This window comes from Ylistrum balloti, unplaced genomic scaffold (genome assembly GCF_031769215.1).
Source record: "Ylistrum balloti isolate Yb309-2 unplaced genomic scaffold, AGI_CSIRO_Ybal_v1 Utg369756, whole genome shotgun sequence".
Classification (NCBI taxonomy): domain Eukaryota; kingdom Metazoa; phylum Mollusca; class Bivalvia; order Pectinida; family Pectinidae; genus Ylistrum; species Ylistrum balloti.
In genome coordinates, this window is record NW_026781957.1 from 888,528 (window position 1) to 907,867 (window position 19,340).

General features: G+C 38.2%; 1 protein-coding gene across 1 annotated transcript in view; it reads right to left on the reverse strand.

Moving 5' to 3' along the window:
• Positions 1 to 16,226, reverse strand: part of LOC132543472 (E3 ubiquitin-protein ligase PDZRN3-B-like) — a 175,132-nt gene extending 158,906 nt beyond the window's left edge. The window contains exons 1-2 of the mRNA XM_060206975.1: positions 15,549 to 16,226; positions 5,940 to 6,023 (exon numbers count right to left, since the gene is read on the reverse strand). Of these exons, the coding sequence (XP_060062958.1) occupies positions 5,940 to 6,023; positions 15,549 to 16,226 (762 nt within the window). The remainder of the gene's footprint in view (positions 1 to 5,939; positions 6,024 to 15,548) is intronic.
• Between the last annotated feature and the right edge of the window lie 3,114 nt (positions 16,227 to 19,340).

Consider the following 19,340-nt stretch of genomic DNA (forward strand, 5'->3'; position numbering starts at 1 on the left):
CTCTAATTGGATATCATCTCATTTTTTATATCATGTCTTCATGAAATTACCCCCTTGTCATATTTCTTCCAAGTTTCACCCAAAAGTCTCTCCAAAACATGCCACTAAAGGCTAGTAAAAGCATGCTGACAAAACGCAAGGCCAATGGATGGGTGACAGTTTGACTGATCTCAAAGGGATCTTTGGATAAAATCAAATTCATTCCATTGTTTGATCAAAATAGGATATGGAAATTAAAGTCAGCTGAATGAAACTGACCTGTACTGTTTGCTCAGGATATAGTATTGTATTACTGGTAGACTGTCAAACACTAATTTCTCTCATCAACGTCCAATAATACCATTGAAAGGGTTGGGGGAAGTTGTACCCCCTAAAATAGTTTTAGATAGAAATATAATGACAATATCAACTTTAAAATCATAAAATGTTCATAGGGCTCAATTTACACATTAAAAGACAGCTGGACAAAAAACCTTAATAAAACATAAATGTACATTTTTGAACAAAAACGTGTTTTGGACACTTGATTTCTTGCATAAGTATAGCTCAATAAATCTAATCAAAGTTCATGGACAGATTGATCCATGGATTAGCAGTATCCACAAAGTCAACAAAAAAAAAGATTAAAAAAAAACAACTAATTTTACAGTACTTTCATTTTTTATCTAAAAAAAAGATACTTTATAAAGAAATTTTGCAAAAATAAGTTTAGAGAAAAAAAACCTTAATACAACATTAATGTACATTTATAACTAGTAAACAGAGCAGGTTGTATATTTATAACTAGTAAACACACTCTACAATAAAGGTTTGGTGAGGTGTTCTCTCTCTACAATAAAGGTTTGGTGAGGTGTTCTCTCTCCATGGGTGAAAGGAAGAATTGTTAAAAATACTGAAAAGTTTTGGGGGTGCAGGGGGCAGCAGGCTTTCATAGTACTTTCCATAGTGTGATTTTAGTTAAAAAAACTTGTCACTTTTTTTTGTTCCTTTTCTTTTCCAACCTCATCACAAGCTGTCTCATTTTCTGTCTCTTTTCCCTGATGAGTGTTTCCACACTGCCTTTAGCACCCCTCATAGTATTACAGTTGTCCATAAGACAACTAATCACTTGCATCCATTCAAAGTTATATGCCTTTAACACATCACTTACATCTTCAAAGATGTTTTTTGAAGTTGATAAATTTTGCTTTTTTGATGCCAGGTGTTCAATGACAATTTTGCCGACGATTCATCGAAGTATTGTATCAATATATTTACAACCTTATCCATGGCATTATTTGTCGCCTCGTCCAAGTTTAGAGAGAAAAACTTCCCTGAAACTGCTTCCTTTAATTCCTCTTTGAAGCATTTGGCAACACCGTGTGTTGTTATATATGTCATACTCGTCCTTGTCAAGGAAACTTCATCGAGGGCAGCTTTATCTTCACCCATTCGTTTTGCATAGGCAATCAAATGCTCGGCCATCGAAAATGGCGAGGTATGTTCGCATATAAAAGCAGGTGTTACCGACCTCAATTCAGCAGTGTTTTCCAATACAGATGGTTTGGTAATAGTTTCACATGCCCCTGGAAGTGTTGTATTTGTTTTCAATGCTTTTACTGCTTTCCTGTGACCAACATCTTCGCTGTGAAGTCGAATACTTTTTTTACCGTTGCTCGCATATTTAATAGATTTCCCACACACAATACAATAAGCAACGCCCGGAATATCTGGTTTCTTTATCCAGTCGCGCCATGCCCTTTGTTTGTTCTTTTCGTCTAGCCATGCCCACCTCCACTTATTCTTACAGTCTTTTTCTAAACTTTTGGTGTCATTTTTTACCGTTAGAAAGCACATGGTTCTCTAAAACGACACTTTCTTGTAGATGTCCCAAAAGCGCTTGTAATCAATTATGATTAAGCCATTGTAAGCGTCTAAGAGACCAGGATTTAGTTACCAACTAATAGAAAAAACATCCGGATCCGGACATATTTTTCGGCTCCAACGAGATGGGGAAAATGCTGACGTCATCCCCCCCCAATTTCTCACCTGATTTAGGTGATTCATAGAAATAATCAAAATAGGAAGTGAAAATACGGAATTCCGTCACAATACGGAATACTTTCACCCATGTCTCTCTCAACAATAAAAGTTTGGTGAGGTGTTCTCTCTCTCTACAATAAAGGTTTGGTAAGGTGTTCTCTCTCTCTACAATAAAGGTTTGGTGAGGTGTTCTCTCTCTCTACAATAAAGGTTTGGTGAGGTGTTCTCTCTACAATAAAAGTTTGGTGAGGTGTTCTCTCTCTACAATAAAGGTTTGGTGAGGTGTTCTCTCTCTACAATATATATTTGGTTAGGTGTTCTCTCTACAATAAAGGTTTGGTGAGGTGTTCTCTCTCTACAATAAAAGTCTCTCTCTCTCTCTACAATAAAAGTTTGGTGAGGTGTTCTCTCTCTCTACAATAAAGGTTTGGTAAGGTGTTCTCTCTCTCTACAATAAAGGTTTGGTGAGGTGTTCTCTCTCTCTCTACAATAAAGGTTTGGTGAGGTGTTCTCTCTCTACAATAAAGGTTTGGTGAGGTGTTCTCTCTCTCTACAATAAAGGTTTGGTGAGGTGTTCTCTCTACAATAAAGGTTTGGTGAGGTGTTCTCTCTCTCTCTACAATAAAGGTTTGGTGAGGTGTTCTCTCTCTCTACAATAAAAGTTCGGTGAGGTGTTCTCTCTCTCTCTCTACAATAAAGCTTTGGTAAGGTGTTCTCTCTCTCTCTCTACAATAAAGATTTGGTTAGGTGTTCTCTCTACAATAAAGGTTTGGTGAGGTGTTCTCTCTCTACAATAAAGCTTTGGTGAGGTGTTCTCTCTCTACAATAAAGCTTTGGTGAGGTGTTCTCTCTCTACAATAAAGGTTTGGTGAGGTGTTCTCTCTCTACAATAAAGCTTTGGTAAGGTGTTCTCTCTCTACAATAAAGATTTGGTTAGGTGTTCTCTCTACAATAAAGGTTTGGTGAGGTGTTTTCTCTCTCTCTACAATAAAGGTTTGGTGAGGTGTTCTCTCTCTTTCTCTACAATAAAGGTTTGGTAAGGTGTTCTCTCTCTCTCTACAATAAAGGTTTGGTGAGGTGTTCTCTCTCTACAATAAAGGTTTGGTGAGGTGTTCTCTCTCTCTACAAGAAAGGTTTGGTGAGGTGTTCTCTCTACAATAAAGGTTTGGTGAGGTGTTCTCTCTCTCTCTCTACAATAAAGGTTTGGTGAGGTGTTCTCTCTCTCTCTACAATAAAAGTTTGGTGAGGTGTTCTCTCTCTCTCTACAATAAAGGTTTGGTGAGGTGTTCTCTCTCTCTACAATAAAGGTTTGGTGAGGTGTTCTCTCTCTCTACAATAAAAGTTTGGTGAGGTGTTCTCTCTCTCTCTACAATAAAGGTTTGGTGAGGTGTTCTCTCTCTCTACAATAAAGGTTTGGTGAGGTGTTCTCTCTCTCTACAATAAAGGTTTGGTGAGGTGTTCTCTCTCTCTACAATAAAAAGTCTCAGTTCTCTCTCTACAATAAAGCTTTGGTAAGGTGTTCTCTCTCTCTCTCTACAATAAAGATTTGGTTAGGTGTTCTCTCTACAATAAAGGTTTGGTGAGGTGTTCTCTCTCTACAATAAAGCTTTGGTGAGGTGTTCTCTCTCTACAATAAAGCTTTGGTGAGGTGTTCTCTCTCTACAATAAAGGTTTGGTGAGGTGTTCTCTCTCTACAATAAAGCTTTGGTAAGGTGTTCTCTCTCTACAATAAAGATTTGGTTAGGTGTTCTCTCTACAATAAAGGTTTGGTGAGGTGTTCTCTCTCTACAATAAAGCTTTGGCGAGGTGTTCTCTCTCTACAATAAAGGTTTGGTGAGGTGTTCTCTCTACAATAAAAGTTTGGTGAGGTGTTCTCTCTACAATAAAGGTTTGGTAAGGTGTTCTCTCTCTCAACAATAAAGGTTTGGTGAGGTGTTCTCTCTACAATAAAGGTTTGGTGAGGTGTTCTCTCTCTACAATAAAGGTTTGGTGAGGTGTTCTCTCTCTCTACAAGAAAGGTTTGGTGAGGTGTTCTCTCTACAATAAAGGTTTGGTGAGGTGTTCTCTCTCTCTCTACAATAAAGGTTTGGTGAGGTGTTCTCTCTCTCTCTACAATAAAAGTTTGGTGAGGTGTTCTCTCTCTCTACAATAAAGGTTTGGTGAGGTGTTCTCTCTCTCTACAATAAAGGTTTGGTGAGGTGTTCTCTCTCTCTCTACAATAAAGGTTTGGTAAGGTGTTCTCTCTCTCTACAATAAAGGTTTGGTGAGGTGTTTTCTCTCTCTCTACAATAAAGGTTTGGTGAGGTGTTCTCTCTCTCTCTACAATAAAGGTTTGGTGAGGTGTTCTCTCTCTCTCTACAATAAAAGTTTGGTGAGGTGTTCTCTCTCTCTCTCTACAATAAAAGTTTGGTGAGGTGTTCTCTCTCTCTACAATAAAGGTTTGGTGAGGTGTTCTCTCTCTCTCTACAATAAAGGTTTGGTGAGGTGATCTCTCTCTCTCTACAATAAAGGTTTGGTGAGGTGTTCTCTCTCTCTCTCTACAATAAAGGTTTGGTGAGGTGTTCTCTCTACAATAAAAGTTTGGTGAGGTGTTCTCTCTCTCTCTACAATAAAGGTTTGGTGAGGTGTTCTCTCTCTCTACAATAAAGCTTTGGTGAGGTGTTCTCTCTCTCTCTACAATAAAGGTTTGGTGAGGTGTTCTCTCTCTCTCTCTACAATAAAGGTTTGGTGAGGTGTTCTCTCTCTCTCTACAATAAAAGTTTGGTGAGGTGTTCTCTCTCTCTCTACAATAAAGGTTTGGTGAGGTGTTCTCTCTCTCTCTCTACAATAAAGGTTTGGTGAGGTGTTCTCTCTCTCTCTACAATAAAGGTTTGGTGAGGTGTTCTCTCTACAATAAAGGTTTGGTGAGGTGTTCTCTCTCTCTACAATAAAGGTTTGGTGAGGTGTTCTCTCTCTCTCTACAATAAAGCTTTGGTGAGGTGTTCTCTCTCTACAATAAAGGTTTGGTGAGGTGTTCTCTATCTATCTATCTCTTTTTCTTCCTCTCTCTGTCTCTCTCTACAACTGCGGTTTGATAAGGCGCCATCCTTTCATTATTTGTCTGGGGGAGGAGGGGTTCATTTTGAAGATGTCAGGTCCTGAAATTACTGTCATAATCTCACTCTGTGAAGCACACAAGATTGAGCCATCATTAACAACTGGGCACAAAAAAAAAATCAATAATTTTCCTCATTTTGCATAACAAATGAATAATTTATATAACTGTTACAATATTTGTGTGCACAGAAATGACTATTGTTATCACAATGAATATCCTCTCATCTTATTACAATGGCTATTAACACTGATAAAAGTAGTAGTAACATTGTCAGGACTGTAATATCAGAATACCATAACCATATTGATACCGAAAATTATTTTTTAAAAAAAAACAAGGTAATATAAAATATTAAAATTTTTAACTGTTCGTCTAATTAAAAGGCTGTACTGTCATATAAACCAGATTTAATTTCTTAGAATCACAGTATGATCAAATCTCAAAAATAGCACCAAGATATCTTTTTCAATTTGATCTAATGTTCCCATTTACAAAAGAATGCCACTAAAGTCATGTAACTAATTAAAATTCCATGTTACAAATTCCTTAAAGCACGGGCGACTGATAGCCGACACCATATTACATCATGTTCCATGTGCAACTGCAGTAATGCAAAACACGATGGGTTTGTTTGTTTTAAGAATCTCTACGTGCAGACATGCAGGTCGTGCATAAGCGTGAAAACCATGTCCAGCGATTGTGTCGCCAATATGGACATGCATATCTGTAGATGCTGAATTATAACAAGAAAATATTAAAAAGTCATTGAAGAATTTAAGGAAGAAAAAAAAGAAATTATGAATAAGATAGTTGTACTCACCGAAAATCCTCCCATGATGTTAAAGCCAAGAGAGTTGTTGAGTCTCCAGAGGGTAAGTTTGAGAGGAGTGGAATACACGTCTGCCTGAGGAAGGAATTACAAGACAGATGGTTACAACCATTGTCAACGTGGTAAGACTAGGCCAGTCACAATTCTACAAGAGTCGCCATGACTTGTTTGATGTTAGTTTCTCCAGATCGATAGCACGAGCAGGACGTGACATTGTCCACACGAGAAGTGGTCACGTGCAAGCCAGCAGTCCATGCTATTGTTTCCCGCCATTACGCTGTACCATTGCCTAAAGTTATAGTCCATGCGTGTCTAGCCATAAATACACACTTATCATATTACAGACAAAACTTAAGTGATTTCTCTAGTTAAGGACACAAAATCCTCCATATCATCAGAATTTGCCTTTTTGTTACAATAGCTGATCGTCTTTTTGCACATATTGAGCTGAATCCATGGCGTCATTTGGCGCCAAACTGTTATAAAGTGTATGGTGTACATACGTTTTGAATTTGATGAGGTGTCGATCATTAAATTCTGCGACTGCCACGTAACCGATGATACAGTCAGATGTGATTTATTTAATGGATAAACTTATCTTATTATTATAGGTACTTTTACTGCTAAACACTTACCTAATGTTTTTATTATCAATTCTGGTGAGTCCAGAACAGTATTTTCAAAATCTTAATAGGTACCATTAAAAAGAAATATAGCAGTTTTTATCGTATTTTATCAGCCCCACAAAAAAAAGCATTTTAATGCTTGAAATACGTGAATCCCTAAAATACCGGGAAACGCAAGCACATTGGCAGCTAAATCGTTCGTTTTATGTTCATGGATAAATGAAATAATATTTATATCAATATCATCTTAAACGATTTTGTTTCCTACAGTAAATACTGACAAGGTCTTATAATGCACCGTTTTACAATTTATTGAAAATGCTACATCGCTTGCACAATGTACTCTGGAATTTGACGCGTGTACATTGTACTCTGGAATTTGACGCTTGCACAATGTACTCTGGAATTTGACGCTTGTACATTGTACTCTGGAATTTGACGCTTGTACATTGTACTCTGGAATTTGACGCTTGTACATTGTACTCTGAAATTTGACGCTTGTACAATGTACTCTGGAATTTGATGCTTGTACATTGTAATCTGGAATTTGACGTTTGTACAATGTAATCTGAAATTTGACGCTTGTACAATGTACTCTGGAATTTGACGCTTGTACATTGTACTCTGGAATTTGACGCTTGTACAATGTACTCTGTTATTTGGCGCTGAAATCATTTGTGATGCTCTATGTATGGGCGGTAATTCATCAAAAAAATGAAACACATTGTGACGTCCTGAAGCCTTGTCGCCTCCTTCTCCGAAAGTACCCGTCTAACACAATTAATGTACAGATAGGTTATCAAATCAGATAGGATGGCTTGGTGTATCTGGGCGATATCGATACTGACACAGCAATTTATTTTATCTACATATCAATTGCGTTGCACTTTGTGAATACCTCGAACATCGAACAGCTATTGTCCCCTTTCCCCGGGATTCTACACGCTAATGGTGTAGACGGAGTGCCCTGTACACGACCCAGTGGTATAAGTAAGAATTGTAACGCTATCCTCAAACTATCATTGTGTCTCAGTCCATTTATATGTAGCTAATTTTCTAACGTTGTGATAGAAAGTTTATCCGTGCAATTTGTCATCCAAGTTTTAAAAACGATAAAACGTGTACGATAGTTATAACATCTCTGAGATACTAAACCTGCATGTACCTGCTTATAACATCTTTGCATTGTTCCCTTTTCTGTCTGTGGGAACCTACCTATACCGGCCCAGAACTTTTGCCAGATTGTCAGATATGTATGTTTCAAGGACATTATCGGTACGGACGATACAGAAAATGCTCAATTATTAATGTGAATTTATGTCATGAACAATTTTAACATTCATGATTAAGTGAACGTAAATCTGATACATCTATATATACAATTGTATACTGACGGCACTGGTCTTATAGCTGAACTTGTGCCATTACGATGTAGTTAATGTAAAATAACAGTAAAACCACTCGGGGGAGAAAAATCATGTTCCGTCATCTGAGTGATACACAACGTGTTAGCCATATATTTGTTACCTACTTACACATTTCTGACCTTAACAAACCACTTACATGTTTCTAACCCTAACAAGCCACTAACATATTTCTGATCCGAGGTTTACAAGCCACTAACATATTTCTGACCCGAGGTTAACATGCCACTAACATATTTCTAACCCGAGGTTAACAAGCCACTAACATATCTCTGACCCGATGTTAACATGCCACTAATATATTTCTGACCCGAGGTTAACATGCCACTAACATATTTCTGACCCGAGGTTAACATGCCACTAACATATTTCTGACCCGAGGTTAACATGCCACTAACATGTTTCTGACCCGAGGTTAACAAGCTACTGACAAATATGTTAGTGACTTGTTAACCTCGGTCAGAAACATGTTAAATATATTGTTATTACACAAACAAACTTCATTGTTACATGAAGCACTCTGCCTTTACGTACAAGACATCGACATGCATTATCAAGAAACACACGTGTTTATACAAATTTAACGCGGCTGGTGCAGATCCAACAAGTCCAGTGTATTGAGTTCCTCGTATAATTACGAAAAGAAAAGTAAATGAATCGGTGAGATTTCAGAAGGTACGTTTTTCTTTTTTTTAATTTTTGAGAACCGACAATAACGTTACTGAGTAGTTCCTGTCTTCTCGTATTCAGCATTGTCTCGTGAGAGAATTCCATGTTTCATCCCTGCGTACGACATTTCCTGCCAGTCGCCCGTGTGGTATCTAGGGTGTTCGTGACGTGCCACAGTTAGCCTTACACCATGCCGCATGACTGTTGTAAGGAACCACGGCCCCCAAACCACAGCCCACCCGGTCCACATAGGGTACCTCCTATGTTCTATCCGTCACTTAGATTGATTTCTTCCATACGTGATGTGTATGCTTGAATCTCGAGGATCAGTAATCACTTCGGAAATGGTGCACGGCAGACTGCACTCGTCGAGTCTCCACATCTAAACACAATTTTTCATATCTGTTCTGGATATAATTATGGAGGTTTGATTGTCTCACAGACCACACACCAGCATACTCATCGCAATATAATCACTTTCACATGCGTCTTTTTCAACGTAGAACAAGTTTCAACAAAATCGACTTTGCAAATTTTTAATAACAAGAATTTTAATGAAAATGGTTGGCTTACTGTGTTGCGTTTCGATCTTTAAATCTAGTAGGTGTTTCGAAGATCCTGTAGCAATGTTCTAGCTAATTGTATATCAGTCCTTAGTTCTATTGTAGAGGTTTATCATGTACGGGAACTCTATCGAAGGAGACCAAACTTTCTACTATCAGATATATAAACAATATAGGGACTTCTATAGAAGACATCACCGGGAGATGTACGGGAACTCTATCGAAGGAGACCAAACTTTCTACTATCAGATATATAAACAATATAGGGACTTCTACAGAAGACATCACCGGGAGATGTACGGGAACTCTATCGAAGGAGACCAAACTTTCTACTATCAGATATATAAACAATATAGGGATTTCCACAGAAAACATCACCGGGAGATGTGAGTATGCATGTGAGTATTATGTGAATGGAAAGACTATTGTAGCATCTAGTGTTCGGACAGGTGATGTCCTAATTCACTAGACAGAGTATTAAGGTGATGACCGACTGAACACATTCGACCTTGGATGTGAAGTTTGGCTGACATATCAAAGAGAAACATCAATAATATATTTGTCATTATTCACACGCTACCCGTGTTCCTACCCGTGTTTCTGTGTTCTACCCGGGTCATCAGGCCGACGCTATAAGGTACGGTTCCAGGGTCTATGATAAACGATCGCTCTCCACTGGGTAACGTTCACAGTATGACAAATGACGAGATACAAGAGAGATACAATCATGTTAAAAAGATTGTGTACAATCTGGGATAACGCCACAGAAAGACGTTACCGTGAGTTTGGGTTTGATTTGAAAGGTTAATCTCTTTTTCCCGTTACATCTATTAGCCGTTTGTACTACAGGTGGGTAACAGGCTAACTCCCTCTCAGCCTCGCCTTTCCAGTCTACCTCTTTATGTCCTCCACACAAAGCTTTTCCACCCTTTACGAGGCGAGTCCTTGTGAACACCACTCCGAGCTATTGATGTATCTTTCTCGCCGCCATAAGAGGTCCCTTATTGTTTCTTATTACCTTCCCTAGCAGTTCGACCATCCAGTAACTGATTTGTTAGCTTGCAGTGAAAACCTCGTTTAAATCTTGTAACTAACTCATCATTTGAAATCACCTGAAAGTATGACTAAACTGAAATGTTCCGAGTTTATCCCCAGGACAACAAATCGACACCATACAGACAAAAACAGATTTGAAGGAAATCCTATTTTTAAAAAAGACATTTTCGGTATGTTCCTTGAATAGTTATGAGAGAATGCTTAACCAGCCTGATAAACTTTAGCTTGAAACTCGACACGAGTCTCCGTTACAGTACCTAACAATAAGTAGTGAAAGGTAGAGATATTGACTAGTGATAATACTAATAAGTTAGCTTAACGGGTACGACTTTTGACCTCATATCGGTATGTGTGTAAAACCTAGCGCCAGGGATAGGCCGAAATATGAACTATAAGTAATACAACTCCTAAATCCAATTGTTAAATTCTGTTGAATGAATTTATTTTTAATCAGGTTTTATAAATACTTTTGTTCCAAACATACTTTGAGTGACGTTGTGGTTTAGACTTAATCAAGCCACCAACGTAGATATATTTGTATACAAGGAAACCTTTGGGACCATCCTTTTACCTCTTTGTAACTAAACAGATTTGCATTACCACCTTTCAAGGGACTTTGACAAAGTCCTTATAGACTGTCGGCACACCGGAACTCGTCACCAGTGTTTATGAGATTAGAATACCGGGTTTGTAGAATACCAACACTGCAGTTGTCCGTTGAAAGGTGGGCACATCAGGACTACGATGTATTTAAGATGTAAATAAAACTACTTCAATGATTAGTTGACTTGGTCCATTATTAAGTATAATTAGTTTAATTTTATTCCGTGGGACATATTTATCAAAACTTTGAACATCTGCCATTGCAGTATCGACGAGTCTACACAAGCTTATCCTGTCTTCAGTATCATGACACCTGTGATGCTTTCACTATTCTCAAATCATATATTTCCTCACATAGCAGTTTGAATTTATCGCCATTTTGGATCACAAAAGGTCTGTCACCAAAAGTGACAGGATAAAGAAGAGCAAATTAACTGTCATTGTCATCTTCAGAATAAAGTCAAACCCTCTCATGTTTCAAGTCTGAATTGTCGAGCCAAACAGTGGCGCTGAAAAGGGGGAGTAGAGACGTTGCAGGCTGTGATAGACAAGGAGCGGAAGGAAGCTCTTTGGAAACTGCACACACGGAGAGGTATTAAAGGCTTCCCGACCTCCTCCATAGTTATCCCCGTGACCCAGACACCCCAGTGGTTATTGTTTTAGGGTTAGCAGACGTTTCCACTCGTCTCTGTCCCCAAACACGAGAGTGTGACCTGAAGCTAGACCGTCGGCACAAATACGGAGAACAGTGCCAATTTATTACGATCTTATTAAGTTTAAATAACTTATAATAGACGGAATCAGCCAACAGTATTGTTCTCCCAAAGTTCTTGTGTCATGTTAACGGTGTCAGAAGAGAAAATGAATTAACGCAGATCGATAGAACTTTAATGTCCTGTCTTTTTCAATCTGGAATTCGCTTTTTTTTAATTCTTTGTGCTAACATTATACAACCAGTTTGGCTTCCGACCTTTCGATATGGTCTTAGAACTTCAAGTCTTGAATTTGATTACCGGAGATAGATTGTCCACAGTGTTCTTACAAGTGCTGAGAGTTAATTTTGTCATCGAATGAGCTTAATATCGACAACGAGTCAAAATTAACTTTATAGGATCTTCAAACATCCTTTACTGAATCATACTGTTTACAACCCTCTGGTTCTCGAAGGACGATTTTGAGTAAAAACATGTGTAATTTTCGAGAATATGCGGGGAAAATGAAAAACGAGCTGATGCATCCGAATGTCCCTAAGTTCGGTATAAAGCTTACCAGACACTGCCGTTCGGAAACCTCTGCCCGCCTAATGACGCCGCCGCACAGATTACAGCCGCTGCAGACAGTTCGAAGATCGCGCCCAGCAAATTACCAAATTGTCAAAGGAATATGCGATCGTTTTAGGTGGTGACATGGTTTCGATAATTATTGATTTACGTTTCCTTTAAACGTTAATGAAGGAGAAAGAAGCCGTCTAACCCTAGACCATACAGTACATCATTCGACAGTTTAGGTGAGACGGAACACTCATCACTGACTTCTGTCCCAGTGATTCTTACTACAATGACTTCACGGGTCAGTCTGAATCATAACACTCAGCCAGATCACCAGGTTGACTAATACTGAGTGTACCTCGTCAATCTTTCAAAAATGCATAAATAGAATTACAGGGTCTTAACAGCATCCGTTAATTTACAACAATCATCAACCCGGTCACGCGCGCCTATATAAACAACGATGCACAACGTATCTTATATGTATATAATACGTAATATGCGATCTGAACTACTTTGAACAGCGTGTCCAAGACATTCCTATGTAATTTGAGCATACCTGTAGTACACGTGCTTTGAACAGTATATCTTGCCACCCCTGTGTAATTCGCGCATATCTGAAGTATATACAGATTATTTTGATACCCTTATGCATTTTTATGCAGATATATTTTTTCTTTGTAAATCGTAGCTCATCACCCCGTGTAAATCTGAGAGAATCTGCACCTAGCCCCATCCATGGGTCACATGTATGGTCAGTGTGTGAGGATACCTTCGGTCACAATTGCTGACTAAAAGACACACACTGAAGAACAATGCAAAGTGGACTGTATGTAATCCTTTAGAGGGTGGACAAGGCAGTGTGTTTCTTCCTAACTACTTATCTTAATGATTATGACTAGGTCTGATGTATTTAATCATCCGACGTAAAAGATTCTTACCTATCACAATGGATATGACCTTATCACGTAAAGCCCTCGGGCTTAATTAAACTACTCTTGGTTACGTAACAGTGTAGCTTTTAAAATGACATAATACAGAAAAGGCTATGGAAAATATGTTTGTATTTTCGTCGAAGGAGATGAAAGGGTTGCCATATTCGTGCATTTATTATATGAAATATATTATGCATAAAGACGCCATGATATCATCATCGTCTTCGTCGTTGTCGTCGTCATCGTCTTTTTCTCAGAATAGTTGTAACGACACGTGTGTAAAGAAAAACACATCACTTTCCTTCTACAATAGGTCCAGTTGTCGCCCTGACCTAGTTTTACAAGACAAATAGTGTTTATGTAGATTAATTCTAAAGAACTATTTTATAGTTTAAATCCAAGGAAATCGTAAGAACCATTCTTTTTGATCTCACAAACATCTGTTGCACACGTAATTCTTTTTCACACAGATTTTCTCACAGCGACGCTTGCCGCGACCAATACCATGATAAATAGAATACCCAGATCTGTTATATAGATTTCTGATTAACACGTAGAAAGTCTGAATTCGTTTTTAAGTACAAGGAAAAAGCACTAGATACAAAGAAGCGGTATTTAACAGAGCTGCAACCACAGATTGATAAATTGATATACCGTATTTACGATCAATATAAAAATCTTTTGTACATAAGATTAAGATTATTTAGAAACACATCAAAGCTTTCAGCTTGATATATTATTTCATATGCGATTTCTTACGTGATTTTCAGCAGATGTGCAGTATTAAAGGAGTTGACATCTATAATCCATTTATACATTTATTCGTTTATAATAACTTTGTACACGAATATAAACAGTTCATTTTTCTTGCCATCTCTTGATTGTAAGAAGATTGTAAAAAAAATCTACGATCTTATTTCACATGTTGAGATTACAGTACTGAAGCCTAGAGTGGACTTAGACAGGCGTGTTATTAATTATAGTGTACACCGAAGGAGTGAACAATCACACACAGTCTGTCATTCACTGTTTCTCATGCATTTAACTTATCAATTTGCTCGAATGACACCACTACATGTATAATCTGTATTGAAACCTAGACAAGGTTAAACAAACACGAGAAAGATTATGTGATTTTCTGTTTTGTTTGAAATGGTTATCTCGTTAAATTATCTTGTAGTTTTAAAATCGGGTCATCAAATTATCAGTTAACTTTTAAACTAGGTAGTATGACATACGGGAACCAGGACAGATAGCAAACTTCATCTATACTTTATAGCGTAAAGAAAGACACGACAGTATCAAAACGGAAACTGATTCTCCTTTGATGTCTCGGGTCAATGAGTGCTCGGATAATGTTAGAAAGTTACTTATTAAAACAGAGTGTCAATGCTGATCGCTTTGAACTCATGGCAATCACACACGACAAGTCGGGGTCGAAATGTCAGGCAGACAACAAACCTCACACGCAAACTGCATATGAATAATACAGCTGCAACTGTAGAATTATGAAGTCAAACGAACAGAAAAACGACTAATTGTAACTTTGAATATCTTTTCTAAACAAAAAGAACAGTCCCCAGAAATTACCGAGGGGGACTGAACCTTTGATCTGACCGACACACAACAGGTAGTCACTTCAGTATTAGACATTATCCGTCACCTGTGGTCAGTAAGGGTACTACTGACCTTCTACAGCTGAGAAAAGAAAGATTCGTAAAAAGGATTTAGCAGATGTGAAACTAAACTGAGGTCAAGAATATGGTTGATAGGGGACAATAGTGGAGAATACAACACACATTGTAATTTGAAACATGTTCCGAAAAAACACAATTTGCATCAGCAACTTCCCAACGTATATAAAATCTGGCGATAGAAGGCGGACTGTTGTTTTCTTAGCTTCATTTGTCTGAAGTTTATCGTTATGAAGAAGATGAAACACTGTAGAGATATGATATACACGTTACAAAGAAGTACTATCACACGGCAGATTGTTGACTTAACTTCTTCTTAATCTACGTATACAGCTAACTTAGATAAAAGTGTATTCATGTTCGAACAAATAAAATGTTAGTTTTGAAAAAAGCAAAAAATTAAATAAATAAACGAAAACAAACAAACAAAGTTAGAAAATTATAAACATAATCAAATGAACGAAAAAATGATAATAAAAAATTAATTGGCTACATCGTATCAGTGGAACTGGTGCCAGTTTATTTAAAAATAGAAACATCTTAAAGAGGTTCTTTTCTGAATTTGACGAAAAAGTGATGTTTGATAAATGAAGATTTGTTATAAATAAGTTCAAAACACTGATTGTAACCAGCAATAAACAGGGAAAAGGCACACCATTCCAACAGGTAAATGGTCCATCTTGGGTATCATTCAGACAGTATTACTGAACGTTGTACATAAGGAAAGGATTCCCTATAATTCTCAATATCTGTAAGACTTACCTGGTTATATTGCAGACTCCAGTCGTGGAGAAGGCGTTGGAATTCTGCAGCCTGGTATTGTAGTTCCTGCTGCAGGTTCGAAATCGTCAAAAGTAGCGACTTTTCACGCTTCGAAAACTTTGAAAGAACTCGCTTCATTTCCAATTCCAGAGAATTTATTTGATTGTCTTGGGTTGCGATATGTGCTCTTAGAGCCAGCAAGCATTTGTGCTTGTCGGAACTATTGTGTTGCAAGATAAGTCCACAGCCTTGCTGGCAGACACCCACGGGCCTATAGGGGCAGTCCTGTGTCTGGTGCCGAGACAGTTCCTTCAGTGACAGAATAGCATCGCAGCTGTCAAGACCACAAAGGGTTGGTCGGAAGTCGCACTCCTGACTATGGCCTTCAGCCTCGCAGAGCTTCATTACATGGGTACATCCACGTTCTCGGAATTCACAGTGTACTTCCATGTTTAGAATAGATTCACGTAAAGGGAGGACACTTTCTAATTGCTCGGGAGAGAGGCCTCGACATTTTTCAGGACACTTCCCATGCTTCATAAGCCAGGGTAAGATGCACCCTGTACAGAACTTATGACCACAAGGGGTACTTACTGGGTTATCCAATACACGTTGACACAGACCACACTTCTTGTCCTCCGATATTTTACTTACAAATTTCTCAACATGAAAACCCATGTTTGAAAAAAAACACTGATTAGAAACGATATATCTTCGATTTGTACAGGTAATTTGCCATACCGGTGTCTCACAAATTCCAGGTAAGAGTGTTTACAAACTGACAACCGCTTTCCTATATATGTGTACACTCATTCACCGTTAGGTTGGAGTATGACACCAAGCTATATACCTGGGCAGGCAGTACACATTACTAGCTAATACCTTTCCACTCGAGTAGGCAGTGAAAGGGCCAGTATGTCACCAGTACGGAGCACAGGATGGTGTCACCAGTCCACCAATTATTGTACAAATGCCAGCACACAGTACGTGGACACTGTGCAATCGATAGAAGAGAAATATCTTAGATGGCAGTTATCACTGGGAGAGAGCAATAAACATGTATCTCTAGAGGGGTATTATTTGTCTCACAAAACATGCTCAAGACATTAAACGCTTAATGGCAAAAGGCTTCAATCTTACATAAATGGTTGTAGGTAAAGGACTGTCCCATGGTTTCCTTGGATGGATGTTACTGATATCAGTCCCCGATCGATAAGTCGGTGGCTGTCACTGGTTCATCAATACTATTGTCCCCCACGAACACATATTTCTGAAATAAAGATCAGGCCCTGTCTCAACGACTTTGTCTTAACGTTTTCTGACTGCCCAAATGGCTAAAACGCATGGTGGCACCAGCTGGGGTCCCCCCAATACACGAAGTGATCGACTGAAGACATTCCTTCCCTTCTACAACATTTCCTGTTTCTTTAAACTTTCTTGTATCAAGAACAAATGTGATGTAGTCCCCCATTTATCATTTAATGTTTTGTACAGAAAAGTTGAGGGAACTATTAAAATATAACGAGAACACAATAGTTGTGATTCCCATGCGATGTGACGGATGAGGGGCTTGATTCACGACCTGACATCTGTAGAGTCCAGGCGTCCGTGCTTTGTTACGGAGAGCAGACACCGTTACGTAACAGATAGCAACATTTTGTTGACCTCAGATGATCTGTAGCCAATAACAAGTGTGAAATGGGACCCCAGAGAAGTCTAGGCCCTGTATGAATTAAACTGATAATGATCGCCTGGGCACCCAGACCATCTGAGGTGTTTTATTACACCTTCGTTCAGTGAAAGTCGGAACCGTAAACTGATTGTCAGGGCTCTTAAGGGATTACACTATATATTACTTTGTCTCCGCTCGTGAGCGTTCCGATACCAATACAAAAGAAGATGTATTGCAGAAGTAGAGAATTTTGGACGTAAGGTTATGTCGGGTTGCTTTGATGTTCTCGTCTGTTGACATTTATGAAATACATTATATATGTTAACCTCAATATCTATTTGAAGTGGTCAGTATCTATTTGGAGTGGTCAGTTTGTATTTGGAGTGGTCAGTTTCTATTTGAATGGTCTTACAATGGCCTTCACTACCGCTCATTCCCTATGTATATAATTTTCGATCCTATGGTTTCCTATCGCTGTATAAACGAGGTAGGTATGATAAATACCCCATTCTCACTAACCCACTGATCTACAGTTCAAGCGATAGAGTTATGGCAGTTAAAGTACCACGAATCATAATAAACTGAGATTTATTTGATCAAGAATTGCATAATTTGTCAATACAAAAGTACAATGTACGTAGGGGCTTCAAAAGGGCCGCTGTTAGGGCCTTCCCGGGTTAGGGGGCAGACAGGAATTAAACAGGAGACGCGAAAACAAATATCGGTGGTTAAATATCCGAAGTTTTTCTCCGAAACATACAACAGTCTTTCATACTCTCAAACCATGTGTGGTCCGAATCTTTTTGCACCTTGGGTGAAATGAATTTATATCCAAATCAGCAATTTTGATTTGTAATTATGTTATTAACAGTTTCGCGAGAGTATGTCCTTCACACGATAGTGATGTGTAACTTTCTCCTGGTAAACATTCTATATAATGTGTCCATACACAAAGGTGGTAATACACACAAACCCCTGGTATATCATATTGGTGCATATCTATTGTCATTACACCTGATACCTGTACACATTGAGATAATTCTGTCTAAACCTTTTATCTACAGTATCATCTGTAGTAGTTGTTGTTTTGTCTCCCTACAACGCTTGCTGTTAAATCAGGCCACTGTTAAGTAGAAATTAGTAAGTCATTCTGTCTAAAATCACATGAAAGACAAATGTTGTAAGCAATGACATGTCATTGCAAATAGCCATTTGAAGGAAATTTTTTCGGAACCAATAAACCATTTATTTATCAGTTTATGGTCAGTCACCTAAACCCGTGATATTAAATGGAAATCAATGTCCTATTACCACGAAACACATAAAATGTAATAAATTCCAAACAGCGACTGTGATATATTATCGTCGTACAAGATATGCCCTACTTGGAGACGACGGTTAATTGTACTCATAACTGTTCATTTAGATATGAATTCAATAAAAGATACAATATATGCATTTCAATCAATTTTTTAATTTCTCTTCAAAGTATCTTGATAATGTCTTGTCTTTAGATAAGACGAAATTAACGGACCATGTCTATCGTATATACCCACCAGACTCTACGACAGTGATAACCTATAGGAACAGCTTTCCGCGATCTTTAGTAGAATTAGTGTGATGATAACAATTTCCCTATTGTTAAATTTTCCATTTCTAGATAGCAATAAATCTGCTTCCTCAACCTACAGTTTATACACAACGCAAAAGGCAACAGAAGTCTGTACCCACAACGAGATCTTGGTGTCGACCACAAAACATCCGTATAGTATTCCTCAACTTAATCTCCTCCCGAAACCGTGCCTTGTGGATTTGCCCGCTGTTGAAGTTTTTACAAGGAAACTGTCATGTTGGTAAAAGCCCTTAAATATGGAACCGACTGAGACATTTAAATACTTTCGACATGGGAAGCAGGATTGTCACTGTCTAGAAATGGGAAATTCACGACAATTCCAATTCTGGTGTATATGGTCTATACATTTCTTGATCATTCTAAGACAAAACATCGTCAACATATCTCAAAATGAACCTTAAGTTCTCTGTGACGTTTGGTAAGCTCTTCGATAAAATAAGCTTCATACCAGAAGAAGAAGAGTCAGGCAGGAGAGGGGGAACCTCAA